This window comes from Pseudoliparis swirei, chromosome 18, assembly GCF_029220125.1.
Source record: "Pseudoliparis swirei isolate HS2019 ecotype Mariana Trench chromosome 18, NWPU_hadal_v1, whole genome shotgun sequence".
NCBI classification, from domain to species: domain Eukaryota; kingdom Metazoa; phylum Chordata; class Actinopteri; order Perciformes; family Liparidae; genus Pseudoliparis; species Pseudoliparis swirei.
The window spans coordinates 768,948-783,997 of NC_079405.1; the positions used below are offsets into that span (position 1 = coordinate 768,948).

The window sequence follows — 15,050 nt, forward strand, 5'->3', positions numbered from 1 at the left end:
AGGTGGTGCTAAGGTCATGACCTGAGGTGGGGCTAAGGTCATGACCTCAGGTGGTGCTAAGGTCGTGATCTCAGGTGGTGCTAAGGTCGTGACCTGAGGTGGTGCTAAGGTCGTGACCTCAGGTGGTGCTAAGGTCGTGACCTGAGGTGGTGCTAAGGTCGTGACCTCAGGTGGTGCTAAGGTCGTGACCTCAGGTGGTGCTAAGGTCGTGACCTGAGGTGGTGCTAAGGTCATGACCTCAGGTGGTGCTAAGGTCATGACCTCAGGTGGTGCTAAGGTCGTGACCTGAGGTGGTGCTAAGGTCATGACCTCAGGTGGTGCTAAGGTCATGACCTCAGGTGGTGCTAAGGTCATGACCTGAGGTGGTGCTAAGGTCATGACCTGAGGTGGTGCTAAGGTCGTGACCTCAGGTGGGGCTAAGGTCGTGACCTGAGGTGGGGCTAAGGTCATGACCTCAGGTGGGGCTAAGGTCATGACCTGAGGTGGGGCTAAGGTCGTGACCTCAGGTGGTGCTAAGGTCGTGACCTGAGATGGTGCTAAGGTCATGACCTCAGGTGGTGCTAAGGTCGTGACCTGAGGTGGGGCTAAGGTCATGACCTCAGGTGGGGCTAAGGTCATGACCTCAGGTGGGGCTAAGGTCATGACCTCAGGTGGGGCTAAGGTCATGACCTCAGGTGGTGCTAAGGTCATGACCTGAGGTGGGGCTAAGGTCATGACCTCAGGTGGGGCTAAGGTCATGACCTCAGGTGGGGCTAAGGTCGTGTTCTCCTCGTGTTCTCTTCGTGTTCTCCTTGTGTTCGTCTCGTGTTCTATTCGTGTTCTCCTCGTGTTCTCTTCGTGTTCTCCTCGTGTTCTCTTCGTGTTCTCTTCGTGTTCTCCTCGTGTTCTCTTCGTGTTCTCGCTCCTCCTCCTGCAGCGGGAGGACCGCGACTCGACCACAAGCTGAGCGGGACGAGGATGTTCCTTCATAGAACCAGATCCTCATCACTCCCCTCGTACGTCTCCCTTCCTGTGGACGGACTCCGGGAACACGCCCAGCCTCCAGACTTCATGCCTCCTACAGCCACGTCCCAGCTGTGGGTCCTCCAGCAGGGGGCGCTGCTGGACTCGTTCCTCTGCAGCCTCGTAGTTGTTGATGAACGAGACGTCCTCTGTGGTCGGAAAGAGCTTCTATCTCTCTGCTCAGAGCCTCCATCTTCTCCTTGATCATCTGGGTCTTCTGCTCCTCTTCCTCCCTCAGTGCAGCCATCCTGGCCTCCTCTTCCTCCTCTAGAAACTGGTGGAGCTTCTTAAACTGATCCTTAATCTGCCTCTCTGTGCGTCGGGCCTGGACCCTCATGTGTTCTGCCGTTTGATCAAACTCCTGTTTAACTCGTTTAGACACCTTCATCTTCTCCTTTAAGGGCCCCAGAGTTTCCCGGAGTTTCTTCGCGAGTTGTAGAGCAGCTTCATCGATGGGTCTGATGCCGTGGTCGGTGTGTTCCTCGGAGTCTCTGCAGACGAGGCACATCGGCTGCTGGTGGTCCAGACAGAACAGTTTGAGTTTCTCAGAGTGCAGAGAGTCTCTGGAGCTCTCTGGTTCCTCTCCAGTAAGAAGGACTCTGAGGTTCTTCAACGCCAGGTTCCGAGGTGGATCCGACCTTGAAGATCTTCCACCAGCTCTGCAGACAGTCTTTACAGAAGCTGTGGCTACAGGACAGAACAACAGGATCTCTAAAGACTTCCCTCCAGACCGAGCAGCAGAGATCCTCCTGCAGCCTGGAAGCCATGTTGTCTCGGAGTGACGCTGAAAACACAGAAAGTACACAAGTCACGGTCCCTCCCTCTGATGTTCACGGTAAGGACGGCGCCACCTGGCGGACATGGATATGCATGACATGCGCAAGTGAGCAGACCGCATAAATGGATACAGGTGTGAAAGCGTGCGGAGAATAAAGACACCAAACATACAGCAAGCGGTGCTTGATCTGGTGTAACCGCCCAACGGAGACACTACACCCAACTCCACCGCGTTCAGTCAGACTCACCTGCAGTGTGTGGACCGTCACAGGAGGAAGCAGACGCGTGGTAGTTTCCCTCTTTTCTCTCCAGCAGTTGAACTCACTCAGGAAGTTGTTCGTTGGTTCTGAGGTGAATCCGATCCTCTGGTGTTCCGTCTCTACTGAGGGTGGAAGGTTTCCTGGTCGGTCTCCGGTGAGCGGTCTGCTGAATGCTGTTGCGTTACATGGGACATCGAGTCGCCTCTCATTCCAAAGTAGTGGTTCATTGCAGGTGACCCTGGGTGAACTTTGCTGAAGCGGTACCGTTTCATCATGTTCACATGGCACACTCACGTAATTCACTGCTTCTCCACAACATAAGGACCGTACAACCTAGGAGAGAGAGACCAGTTCAGAGCCAGGTACAGGCAAAAGATCCAAAACCCTCACCTGGCTAAAACACGTGTGACCGCTCGGTGGTCAGATCTCTTCTTCATTGCCTGGGAAGAGGTCAGGGCCTCCCTAGCTAGAGACCGAGCTAGATGGAGGCGCTCTTTGAGCTGGTTGACGTACTTCGGACCTTCTTCTTGGGTATGACCAGTTGTTCTTTAAGAACATTCAGAGGACCCCTCACTTCATGTCCACAAATCAACTTAGCAGGACTGAAACCTGGGGACTCCTGTTCGGCTTCGCGGTAGCGAACATAACAAGTGGGACACCTCAAGTGCACCTTGGCTATCCGGATGTTACGGACGAGACGTTACATGTTTAATATCCAACGTTCCAGGCGCTTGGGAAAAGGCTTTTGACTTGAAGTTTGTGCCTTGATCTGTTTGAACTACTTTTGGCAGACCAAACAATAAAAATCATTTTACCAACTGGAGCAGTTCTCCTTCGTAGGGGGACGGCCTCGGGGAAGCGAGTGGAAGCGCACATTACAGTCTTAGGCAACGGCCCAACACAATCCACAATAATCCTTTCAAACGGCTCTCCTATTATCGGATAGGGCAGAGGATTTCTGGGTTCCCTCCAACTTGGCAAGAACGACAATGACTAACATCGGATTAGAGAGCTGGCCAAAAGAAATGTCGGAGGACTCGCTCATAAGTTTGAGTGATCCCATGTGTCCTGACCAGGTGACCAGGAGCCATCGACAGGATGAAGGCTCTACAACCTGGGAAGTCTCCCTCCACCTCCTCTGAGGCAACACTAGTCCAGCGACACATTTACAGGCCATCAAGAAAGTAGGACAGAGGGATGACATTTCACCAGGGTGACGTCTGCATTTTGGGCTGCAATGTACTGGTCTCTGGTGGCCGGCAGTCGTACAGCAGGCGAGATCTTGTAGACCGAGTCCCAATAGCCTTGGGGAAACTGCACTGGAACCAAAAGAAGAGTCAGACAAGTAAAGACCATGTTTCCTGGTCTGGGATCTTCTAGTCACACAAGCTGGAACCTCCCAGGACATCGGCCATGTCCTCAGACTCTGAACTCAAGTCAGGCCTGTCTAGTAATTCAGGGACTAGCACAACTCGGCCCCCAAGACGAAGTCTGCCCTCTAAAGGTCAACTAGTGACACAGTCCCTTTAAAGAACCCGCGCAGCAGGGGCGACTGAACATTAACGCTATGCAGAGGGCAAGGGATGCCGCTACCTACTAGAGTGACATGAGGATATCACCGACAGTAAGATGCCCTCCAGAGTAATGGGAAGCTCCCGTGTCCCTGAGTGTCTTTACTGCCTGCTGACCTGCAGGGTGCCTAGTAAGTGAGACAAAGCCATCCGACATAAGGGTTTGAAACGGTCCTCAGGTTGATTCTCTTCTGTGACATTCCAGCTTATGGTTGTGAAACCTCTAATTAGTCCCTTTTGGCTGGTGTGAGCCGGGAGAAAACTGTTGCTTACGCTTCAGAGAAAATGGTCTGAAACGACGCGTCCGTTCTGGTGACAGTAAAAGAACTCGGGCTCGCCACCAGGAGGCGGCGGTGGTCTCCGAGCCTCGCCAAGAGGAGGGCGGCCGAAGCTGGTCTCACAGAACGCGGCCTCTGTGTGGAAGGAAGTCAAACTCAACAGCCAAGACTGACGCTTTACACAGGGACGTCACCTCTTGTTCATTTCAGAATACAACCACCGTCTCTGGGAAAGTACCCTTGAACTCTTTCAACAGCATTAACTGACGAAGGGATTCAAAACCCTCCTCGACTGCACTAGTGGCGCAACACTTGCCAAAGTGTAGGATTCACTCTCAAGAAAACTCCACAACAGTTTGCCCACAAGTCTTTTTCTGGTTCCTGAGCTGCTGTCTGAGGGCCTCAAGCTGCATTCACAGCAAAGCGTTGCGGATGTCAGTGGCTTTACTCTGTGAGCAGTTCTATGTTCCTTCGTCCACCACGGAAGAACTAACCACTAGTTCTGCTTTACTTGTTGTGGACCTCCCACAAACATCGGAACATCCAATGTTTGGGATCATGACATCACCCGTAGGCTCACAGCTCTGTGACCATCACCGACTACATCTGAGTGACTTCCAGCGCTACGAGAGCGGAACAGCCAACGCTAAATCTCACCAAAGTTACAATATCTCAACTAGTCGCAAATCTTCGCGACAACTAATTTGTCTCAAACACGCCGGCCGGATTGATTTCAAGTCCATCGCAACCACTCACGTCTGTCCGTTGACTTTGCATGGGATCGACTTGAGATCGATTGTCAACGCTTTTGGTGCGAACGCAGCGTTAGAAACGAGCTCATAGTCACGCAATGTTGATCATACTGTGAGCCGCCTGCTAAGGAAGAGACGACTCAACCTCCCGTGTGTAACCGACTACCTGGCATCGATGTGGGATCGGCCACATGTCCTGAGGCCGGACGCGGGCGGCGGCCTCCCAGACGCATGGAGGTCGAGTCGACCTCGGACTCCAGAGACGTCGGCACCGAGCCGATGTTTCGTGTGAGAAGGTGCCGAGACGCGTCGACTGTTGTCCAGCAGAGATTCTCACGGCCCTCACATCAAGCTGCCTTCACAGACTTCTTTTTCAGTCTCTATTTGTAGCCTGCGTACCTCGAGGTGAAGACGAGAGTCCGCTGGCACGGCCACTGGATCCACGGTGGAGCCGGTGGACGCTTGCTACTTCCAACAGGAAGCTTCTGGTCAGGCAGAGGGAACCAGCCGCGTGAACGAAGAGCTTTCACTCTACGGGGACACAGGGTTGCACGGCGCACTGATGCTAACAAGCTACCGCGGGCCCCGTACGTTCAGAACGAAACGGTTTTGCATATTTAGTATCGGTACTTCATTAAAATGACCCGATCAGAGTGCACTCACTGCGCCCCATCATGCTGGGGCTCCAAGGGGGTGGGGCTACTCAGCGCTAACAGGCCGCGCTGTGAGCGAGCGCCCCGGCCGGGGAGACGACGTGGCGTCAAGTGACGAAGTTTTGAGTGTTTTTGTAAACAAAGATACCAGAAGAGAAATCTGTAAATAATGTGGCTCCGCAGACATGAAGGGGTGTCTGGCTGTCGGCTAATTCTAACATTATTAATATTTGTTAAGTGTTGAAAAAGCTGTTCAGGAACTATCTGGTAAAAAGTGAACCGTACAGATGTTTTATTTATGACATGACAATAGACCAGGATCACACGGGGGGGGGGGGGGGCGGGTCACACACACACATAGCACACCCACAACACACACACACACATAACACACACAACACACACACACATAACACACACAACACACACACACACACACAGATCCACGGATGATGCTGTCTCCCAGGTACTGCACATTTTTTAAATTTTTAAATAAAAAAACATAACATAAAATTTTAAAACATAAATAAACTTTCCCCCAAAAAAAAAAATTTTAACAAAAAGAAACAAACACTTTACAAAAATCTAACTAAAATCCAAACCAATTTCCAAACATATAAAAACCATAAAACCACTTATAAAAATAAACTTTTACCCACAAAAAACAAACAAAAAACAAATTTTAAACCCAAAAACAAAACCCCAACACAAAATTAATAATCAAAATTAAAAAACCCCAAAAAAACAACCCAAAAAAACCCAAAAATAAAAACCCCAAAATTCCCAAAACCACCCCCAAAAACACAACTTTAAAACCCCAAAACAAACACAAAACATAATCCACAAACCCAAAACCCCACAAAAACAAAAAAAAACCCACCCCAAAAAAACCCCCCCAAACAAAACCCAAACAAAACAACCAAAACACCAAAAAACACACACACCCCAAAAACCCCCCCACACCCCAACCCCACACACACACCAAACACACAAACAAAAAGGGTGTTTTAAAAAGATAAAAAGAGAAACTGTAAAAAGGGAAAACAAAGGGGCCCCCAATTAAAAAAAAGGGAAAAAGCTTTTAAAAAAATAAAAAAAAAATGTTTTAAGAAAAATAGCCAAAAAAGGGGCCCAAACCAAAAAAACAAAAAACCACAAAAAAAACAAAAAAACCAAAAAAAAAAGAAGGATGTTCCAAAACCCAAACCCTCTGAAAAAACCCCGCCCAGATTTAGCAAACCCCTGTAAAACCCAAAAAAACTTGGCTCAAAGGGGCTGTCCGTTTTGAGAGGAAAAGGGGGAGAGAACCCTTTTGAAACAGGTCGGGTTGGGGAAAGTCTGAGAAAAGGCTGTGGGAGGTTAAAAAAAAGTGAAGAAAATTTGGGGGGGGCCAAAGAGAAGGCCCTGGAGGAAGTTGTGACGCATTGGGGGGGAAGGGCCTATAAAAGAAAACCCTAAGAGCGGTCTTGGGGTTTTAAAAAAGCTCCCAATGGGGAAAGGTCTGTGGAGGGGGAGGCCTGGGAGCCCTCAAGGGACAGGGAAAAGACATCGGGTGAGAAAGGCGGAGGCATCAGGGGCGGGCTGAGAAATTTAAAGGCAGGGGAACGGGTCTTAGGGGAAAGGCTGTAGAAGACGGGGAAGAACAGGTTTGGAAGGGGGAAGGCTTAGAGAGAAGGCTGAAGGGGAACATCTATAGGGGACTTTTGGGACGGGGGAAAAGAACAGGCTTAGAGAAGGCCCTAAAAACAGGTCTGTGGGGGGCAGGTTTTAAGAGACATCGAGAGAGACAGGTGGAAAAAGGTCTGTAGGACAGGTTTGGAACGGTCTTAAGGACACTTAGAAACAGGTCTTAGGAACACAAAACATCTTAAAAAAGGTTTAGAAAAGGTTTTGGGGGCCCGACATCTGTGAGACATTATAAGACAGGTTTAGGACATTTAAAACATCTTGAACATTTAAAACACTAAAACACTTAAACACTTAAAAATTTAAACATCTTAAAGACACTAAACAGGTCTATAGAGAGACATTTAGAAAACAGGCGGGAGACAGGTCTGTAAGAGACAGGTCTTAGAAAAGGGGTCTAAAGAATTTAAGACATTTAAAAACATCTTAAAAGACACATAAGACATTTAGAAACATCAAAAACATCTTAAACGGGCAAAACAGGCTATAGAACACCCCAAAACGGGTTTAAAGACATTTAAAACATTTAAGACACAAAGAACATCCCAAAAAAAACATTAAAGACGGGTCAAAACATCATAAAAATTTAAACACATAAGAAAAACAAAACATCTTAGAGACATTATAGAGACATCTTTAAACATCTTAGAGACACTTAAAAACATTTAAGACACTTAGAAAACATCAAACATCTTAAAATCAAAACAGGTCTTCTTTAAAAACATCATAAAACATCAAGAACATCATAAGACATTTAAAAACACTATAAAACATCAAACATCAAAACACATAAAACACAAACACTTAAACACAAAAGACACAAAACACTTAGAGACACAAAGACACAAAAAAACCTAGAAACACAAAACATCATAAAACACTTAAACACAAAAACACAAAAACACTTAGAACATCTTAGAAAACACTTAAAAGACATCTTAGAGAACACAAAAGACACAAAACATCTAAACAGGTTTTAAAACACAAAACACTTAGAGACATCATAAACATCTAAAGACAGGTCTTAAACATTTAAACATCATAAACACTATAAAACATCAAAAACACTTAAACACTAAAACACATAAACATCAAAGACATCTGTAAACATTTAAACATCGTAAAACACAAACATTTAAACACAAAAAATTTAAAAACACAAAACGGGCTTAGAGAAAATCAAAGAGACACTGAAAGACACATAAGGACACAGAGAACACAAAACACTTAAGAGACACAAGAACATTTTAAAACACAAAACACAAAAAACACAAAACACAAGAACATCAAAAAAGGTCTAAAGGAAGGTTGAGAGAAAGGTCTTAGAGAGAAGGAAAAAGGGAAGACAGGAAGAGCGGTCTAAGGGGAAGGTTTAAGGCAGGGAGAAAAGGTCTTGAGAGAAGGAAAGGACGGGGAGGAGAAAAGGTCTTAGAGAAAGGATAAGGACAGGGAAGAGACGGTCTGTAGAGAAAAGGCGAGAGAAGGTCTTAGAGAGGAAGGAAAAGAGACAGGTCTTAGAAAAAGGGGGTCTAAGAGCGGGTCTGTAGGCGGTTTTAGAGGGAAAGGTCGGGGGAAAGAGACAGGTTTTAAAAAGGGAGACAGGTCTATAGAGAAGGTCGAGAGACAGGTCTTAGAGACAGGTCTTAGAGACAGGTCTGAGAAAAACAGGTCTTAGAAAACAGGTTTTAAGAGACAGGTCTTAGAGACAGGTCTATAGAGACAGGTCTGTAGAAAAACAGGTCTTAGAGACAGGTCTGAGAGACAGGTCTTAGAAAACAGGTCTATAGAGACAGGTCTGTAGAGAGACAGGTCTAAGAGACAGGTCTTAGAGAGACAGGTCTTAGAGACAGGTCTTAGAGAGACAGGTCTTAGAGACAGGTCTGTGAGAGACAGGTCTATAGAGAGACAGGTCTAGAGACAGGTCTGTAGAAAACAGGTCTTAGAAAAAGGGAAACAGGTCTTAGAGAGACAGGTCTTGAGAGACAGGTCTTAGAGACAGGTCTTAGAGAGACAGGTCTTAGAGAGACAGGTCTTAGAGACAGGTCTGAGAGACAGGTTTTAGAGAGACAGCGCTCTAGAGAGACAGGTCAAAGAGAGACAGGTCTTAGAAAACAGGTCTAAGAGACAGGTCTTAGAGACAGGTCTTGAGACAGGTCTGAGAGAGACAGGTCTTAGAGACAGGTTTTAAAGAGACAGGTTTTAGAGAGACAGGTCTGTTGAGGGCTGGGTCTGTAGAGGGAACAGGTCTGTAGAGAGACAGGTCTATAGAGAGACAGGTCACCAGCAGAGACTGGAGTCTATAGAGACAGGTCTATAGAGACAGGTCTGTAGAGACAGGTCTGTAGACGAACGGGTCTGTGGGAGACAGGTCTATAGAGACAGGTCTGTAGAGACAGGTCTATGGGAGACAGGTCTGTAGAGAGACGGGTCTAACGAGGCGGGTCTGTTGAGGGCCGGTCTGTAGAGAGACAGGTCTGTAGAGAGACAGGTCTGTAGAAGGCTAACAGGTCTAGCAGAGACAGGTCTATAGAGGCACAGATACTGTGGGGAACAGGTCTGTGGGGTAGGTCCATGGGGGTCTGTAGAGACAGGTCTGTGAGAGAGACAGGTCTGAGAGAGACGGGTCTATGAGAGACAGGTCTATAGAGACAGGTCTGTAGAGACAGGTCTATAGAGAGACAGGTCTATAGAGACAGGTCTGTAGAGACAGGTCCTATGAGAACTGAGTCTATAGAGACAGGTCATAGAGAGACAGGTCTATAGAGAGAGACAGGTCTGTTTGAGAGACAGGTCTGTAGAGACAGATATAGAGACAGGTCTGTGAGAGACAGGTCTATAGAGACGCAGGTCTATGGGGAGACAGGTCAGAGACAGGTCTATGAGAGAGAGACAGGTCTGTACAGAGCCAGGTATGTAGAGACAGGTCTGTGGGGCCAAGGTCTATAGGGAACGGAATTTATGAGACAGGTACGAGGTCCTGTGAAGACAGGGTCAGAGACAGGTCTATAGAGACAGGTCTGTGAGAGACAGGTCTAGCCATGGGGGGCAGGTCTGTAGAGACAGGTCTGTGAGAGACAGGTCTGTAGAGACTGAGTCTATAGAGACAGGTCATGGGGAACTTAAGGTCTGTAGAGACAGGTCTGCTGGGGAACCTTGGGTCTACAACCAGAGACAGGTCCACATGAGAGACAGAGTCTGTGAGGCAGGTCTGTGAGACAGAGTCCTGGGAGACAGGTCTGTAGAGGGCTGTTCTATAGAGAACTGGGTCTGTAGAGACAGGTCTATGTGACCAGGTCTGTAGAGGCAGGTCTATAGAGACAGAGTCTATAGAGACAAGTCTATAGAGAGACAGGTCTGTTGACAGACAGGTCTGGAGAGAACAGGTCTATAGAGAGACAGGTCTATATAGAGACAGGGTGTGAGAGACAGGTCTGGCAGAGGACAGATTACAACAGAGACGGAACCTGTGGGGGCAGTGAGAGACAGGTCTATAGAGAAGTTGGGTCTGTAGAGACAGGTCTGGCAAGAGACAGGTCTGTGAGAGACAGGGTCTATAGGAGACAGGTATGTAGAGAGACAGGTCCACAGAGAGACAGGTCTGTAGAGACAGGTCTGTAGAGGGAACAGGTCTATAGAGACGGAACAGCAGAGACGGGTCTGTAGAAGGCGGGTCTGTGGGAGACAGGTCTGTGAGGGAGACAGGACTGTGGGGAACAGGTCTATGAGACAGGTCTGTGGGGCGGGTCTATACTGGGGACAGGTCTATGAGAGACAGGTCTATAGAGGCAGGTCTGTAGAGAGATGATTCTACTGAGACAGGTCTATAGAGGAGACAGGTCTATGAGAGACAGGTCTATGGGGGTGGAATTCTGTAGAGGAGACAGGTCTATAGAGACAGGTCTGTAGAGACAGGTCTGTAGAGACAGGTCTGGGGGTTTGGGTCTGTAGAGAGACAGGTCTGTAAACAGGTCTGTAGAGACAGGTCATGTAGAGACAGGTCTATAGAGAACAGGTCTATAGAGACAGATTTCATAGAGACAGGTCTGTAGAGACAGGTCTATAGAGACAGGTCTGTAGAGACAGGTCTATGAGACAGGTCTATAGAGAGACAGGTCTGTAGAGAGACTGGGTCTGTGGAGACGAGTCTATAGAGACAGGTCTATGAGACAGGATCTGTGGGGGTTTGGTCTATCAGAGACAGGTCTTTATGGGAGACAGGTCTGTAAGAGACAGGTCTATAGGAGACGGAGTCTATGAGAGAGACAGGTCATGAGAGACAGGTCTATAGAGACAGTCTAGAGACAGGTCTGTAGAACCAAGGTCTGCAGAGACAGGTCTGTGAGAGAGACAGGTCTATAGAGGTGGGTCTGGGTCTGTAGAGACAGGTCTGTGAGAGACAAGGTGCTGTAGAGACAGGTCTATAGAGACAGGTCTGCCAAGAGACAGGTCTATGAGAGACAGGTCTGTGGGGAACAGGTCTGTAGAGAGACAGGTCTATGGGGGAACAAGGTCTATAGAGAGACAGGATCTGTGAGAGAGACAGGTCTGTAGAGACAGGGTCTATGGGGGAGACAAGGTCTACTCAGAGACAGGTCTATAGAGACAGGTCTGTAGAGAAGCGGGTCTGTAGAGGAGACAGGTCTATAGAGACAGGTCTGTAGAGAGACAGGTCTATAGAGACAGGTCCATAGAGACAGGTCTGGCGAGAGACTTGGGTCTGTAGAGACAGGGCTCTATAGAGAACAGGTCTGTAAGAGGAGACAGGTCTGTGAGAGACAGGTCTATAGAGGGAGACAGGTCTGTGGGGAGACAGGTCTGTAGAGACAGGTCTCTATGGGGAACAGGTCTGTGAGACTTGGGTCTGTGAAACAGATCTATGCTGAGAGAGACAAGGTCTGTTGACAGACAGGTCTATGGAGAGACAGATGCCAACAGAGGAGACAGGTCTGTGGGAGACAGGTCTGTAAGGGCAGACCTGTAGAGACAGGTCTGTAGGGAGACAGGTCCTAGAGACAGGTCCCACTCGTAGAGACTGAGTCTAGAGGGCAGGTCTGTGTAGAGACAGGTCTGTGAGAGGGACAGGGTATGGGGAGACAGGGTCTGTAGAGACACGTCTATGAGAGACAGGTCTGTAGAGAGACAGGTCTGTAGAGACAGGTCTATGGAGACAGGTCTGTAGAGACAGGTCTATAGAGACAAGTCTATTAAGAGACAGTTCTGGGGAACGGGTCTATAGAACAGGTCTGTGGGGTGGAGTCTATAGAAGAGACAGGTCTGTAGAGGAGACAGGTCTGTGAGAGAGACAGGTCCTGTAGAAGACAGGTCTAATGGAGAGACAGGTCTATAGAGAGACAGGTCTAGCAGAGACAGGTCCTAGAGACAAGGTCTGGAGAGACAAGACTGTAGAGACAGTTCTATAGAGACAGGTCTGTTGACAGACGGTCTATAGAGAGACAGGTCTGTAGAGACGGAGTCTGTAGAGACAGGTCTATAGAGACAGGTCTGTTGACAGACAGGTCTATAAGAGACAGATCTGTAGAGACAGGTCTGTAGAGAGACAGGTCTATAGAGACAGGGTCTGTGAGAACAGGAATCTGTAGAGACAGGTCTGTGAGAGAGACAGGTCTATAGAGACAGGTCTGTGAGAGACAGGTCTATAGAGAGACAGGTCTGTAGAGACAGGTCTATGGAGAGACAGGTCTATAGAGACAGGTCTATAGAGACGGTCTGTAGAGGACAGGTCTAGAGACAGGTCTATAGAGACAGGTCTGTGAGACAGGTCTATTGAGACAAGGTCTATAGAGACAGGTCTGTTGACAGACAGGTCTATGAGACAGGTCCTGTAGGGGGGCGGGTATGTAAGAGAGACAGGTCTATGGGGAACAGGTCTATAGAGACTTGAGTCTATGGGAGACGGGTCTGTAGAGACAGGTCTCTATAGAGACAGGTCTGTAGAGACAGGTCTGTAGAGAGACAGGTCTATAGAGACAGGTCTATAGAGACAAGTCTATAGAGAGACAGGTCACTGTAGAGACAGGTCTATAGAGACAGATCTGTTGAGAACAGGGTCTGTAAACAGGTCTATGAGGGAGACAGGTCTGTAGAGGACAGGTCTATAGAGACAGGTCTGTAGAGACAGGTATGAGAGACAGGTCTATAGGGGAGCAGGTCCTGGGGAACCAGGTCTATAGAGACAGGTCTGTAGAGGGGCGGGTCCTATAGAGACAGGTCTATAGAGACAGGTCTGTGAGAGACAGGTCTGTAGAGAACAGGTCTATAGAGACAAGTCTGTAGAGACAGGTCTATAGAAAGCAGGTCTATAGAAGACAGGTCCTGTGAAGAGACAGGTCTGTAGAGAGACAGGTCTTTATAGAGACAGGTGCAACAGGGAGACAGTCTGTGGTGCTGGGTCTATAGAGACAGGTCTGTAGAGACAGGTCTATAGAGACAGGTCTGTGGGGTGGTCTGTGAAGACAGGTCTGTAGAGACAGGTCTATAGAGACAGGTCTAACAGAGACAGGTCTGTAGGGGTTGGGGTCTGTGAAGACAGGTCTGTAGAGACAGGTCTGTAGAGACAGGTCTAGGGGGCAGGTCTGTAGAGAGGCAGGTCTATCGGTGGGTCTATGAGAGACAGGTCTATAGAAACAGATGCTAACAGAGGTCTATGAGAGACAGGTCTGTTGACTCTGGCTTCTTCCAGAGGAAACAACAGCAGCCAGTTGAGAGAGGGCTGTGTCACAGATGGTGAGAGGTCAGAAGGTCAGGAGCAACAGCTGGAGGATGGGGGCAGGGTCAAAGCCAGGTGGTCCCAGTCAGCGGAAGTCACAAGCTTTGAAAACCTGATTGGAGACAAGGGTGAAGGAAGGGAAGGGGATGAAGAGAGTTGCAGTGCTGAGGTGAGAGAAGATGGATAAGTCATCGCTGTAACAATAGTCACAAGTGGCAGAGGAATTGGAGGAGGGCCAGAGGATGAAGGAGGAAGATAGAAGAGTTGATGGGTGAGAAGAAGGAAGGGCTGCATTGTGTCAGGTAGAAGACAGCTTCTGGCTGGAGAGAGGAAGAGAGGAGGAGGAGGAAGAGACGCAGGTCAGACCACCACGGAGGAGAGGGCACGGTCAGACCCACACCTGGAGGAGGAGGGCTGCAGGTCAGACCACCACCCGGAGGGAGGGCTGCAGGTCAGACCACCCACAGGAGGAGGGCACCGGTCAGATACCACTGAGGAGCACGGGTCAGACCACCACGGAGAGGAGGCACCAGGTCAGACACCACGGAGGAGGCACAGGTCAGACCACACCCACGGAGGCACGGGAGTCAGACCTACGGAGGGAGGGCACGAGTCAGACCACCACGGGAGGAGAGGAGAGGAGCACAGGGTCAAGACCACCACGGAGGAGACACCGTCAGACCACCTACAGAGAGAGGAGCACGAGTCAGACCTACGGAGAGGGAAGGCACCGGTCAGACCTACGGAGAGGAAGACTTTGAGTCAGACCACCGCGGAGGAAGACACCGAGTCAGACCACCACGGAGGAGGGCACCGAGTCAGACCACCACGGAGAGGAGCACAGTCAGACCACCACGGAGGAGGGCACCGAGTCAGACTTCCAGGAGAGAGGGAGCACCAGTCAGACCACCACAGAGAGGAGAGGGCACTGCCAGTCAGACCACCACGGAGAGGAGAGGAGCACCGAGTCTTAAAGGACCTTATCATCTACCAGGAGAGGTTGTCACAGACTCTGAGTTTAAAGTCTTATTCTAGATTAGTTTATATTTGTGCTGCATTAGACTTTGCAAGCAGCCTCCAGGGTCTCACATCCTCAAGGAGGACTCAGGAAGGCACTTGACCCCGTGATTCTAGAATCGAACATCTAGGCATCCCAGTAGTTCTTGTCATTCTTATCAAAATACTTTATTCTTGTCATTCTTGTATCAAATCTTTTTATTCTTGTCATTCTTGTATCAAATCTTTTTATTCTTGTCATTCGAAGGCTCACATGATCGGAATTCCTCTCCGTGAACCCCAAAGACAGCGCCCGATGGACGGGTTCCACCAGAGTCGTGTTCGGAT

General features: G+C 48.8%; 1 protein-coding gene across 1 annotated transcript in view; it reads right to left on the reverse strand.

The window, feature by feature from the left end:
* Nucleotides 1-859: 859 nt before the first annotated feature.
* LOC130208241 (E3 ubiquitin-protein ligase TRIM17-like) overlaps nt 860-15,050 on the reverse strand; it is a 16,286-nt gene continuing 2,095 nt past the window's right edge. The window contains 4 exon segments of the mRNA XM_056437258.1: nt 860-1,156; nt 1,158-1,640; nt 1,642-1,786; nt 2,028-2,372. Of these exon segments, the coding sequence (XP_056293233.1) occupies nt 985-1,156; nt 1,158-1,640; nt 1,642-1,769 (783 nt within the window). The 5' untranslated portion in view covers nt 1,770-1,786; nt 2,028-2,372 and the 3' untranslated portion in view covers nt 860-984.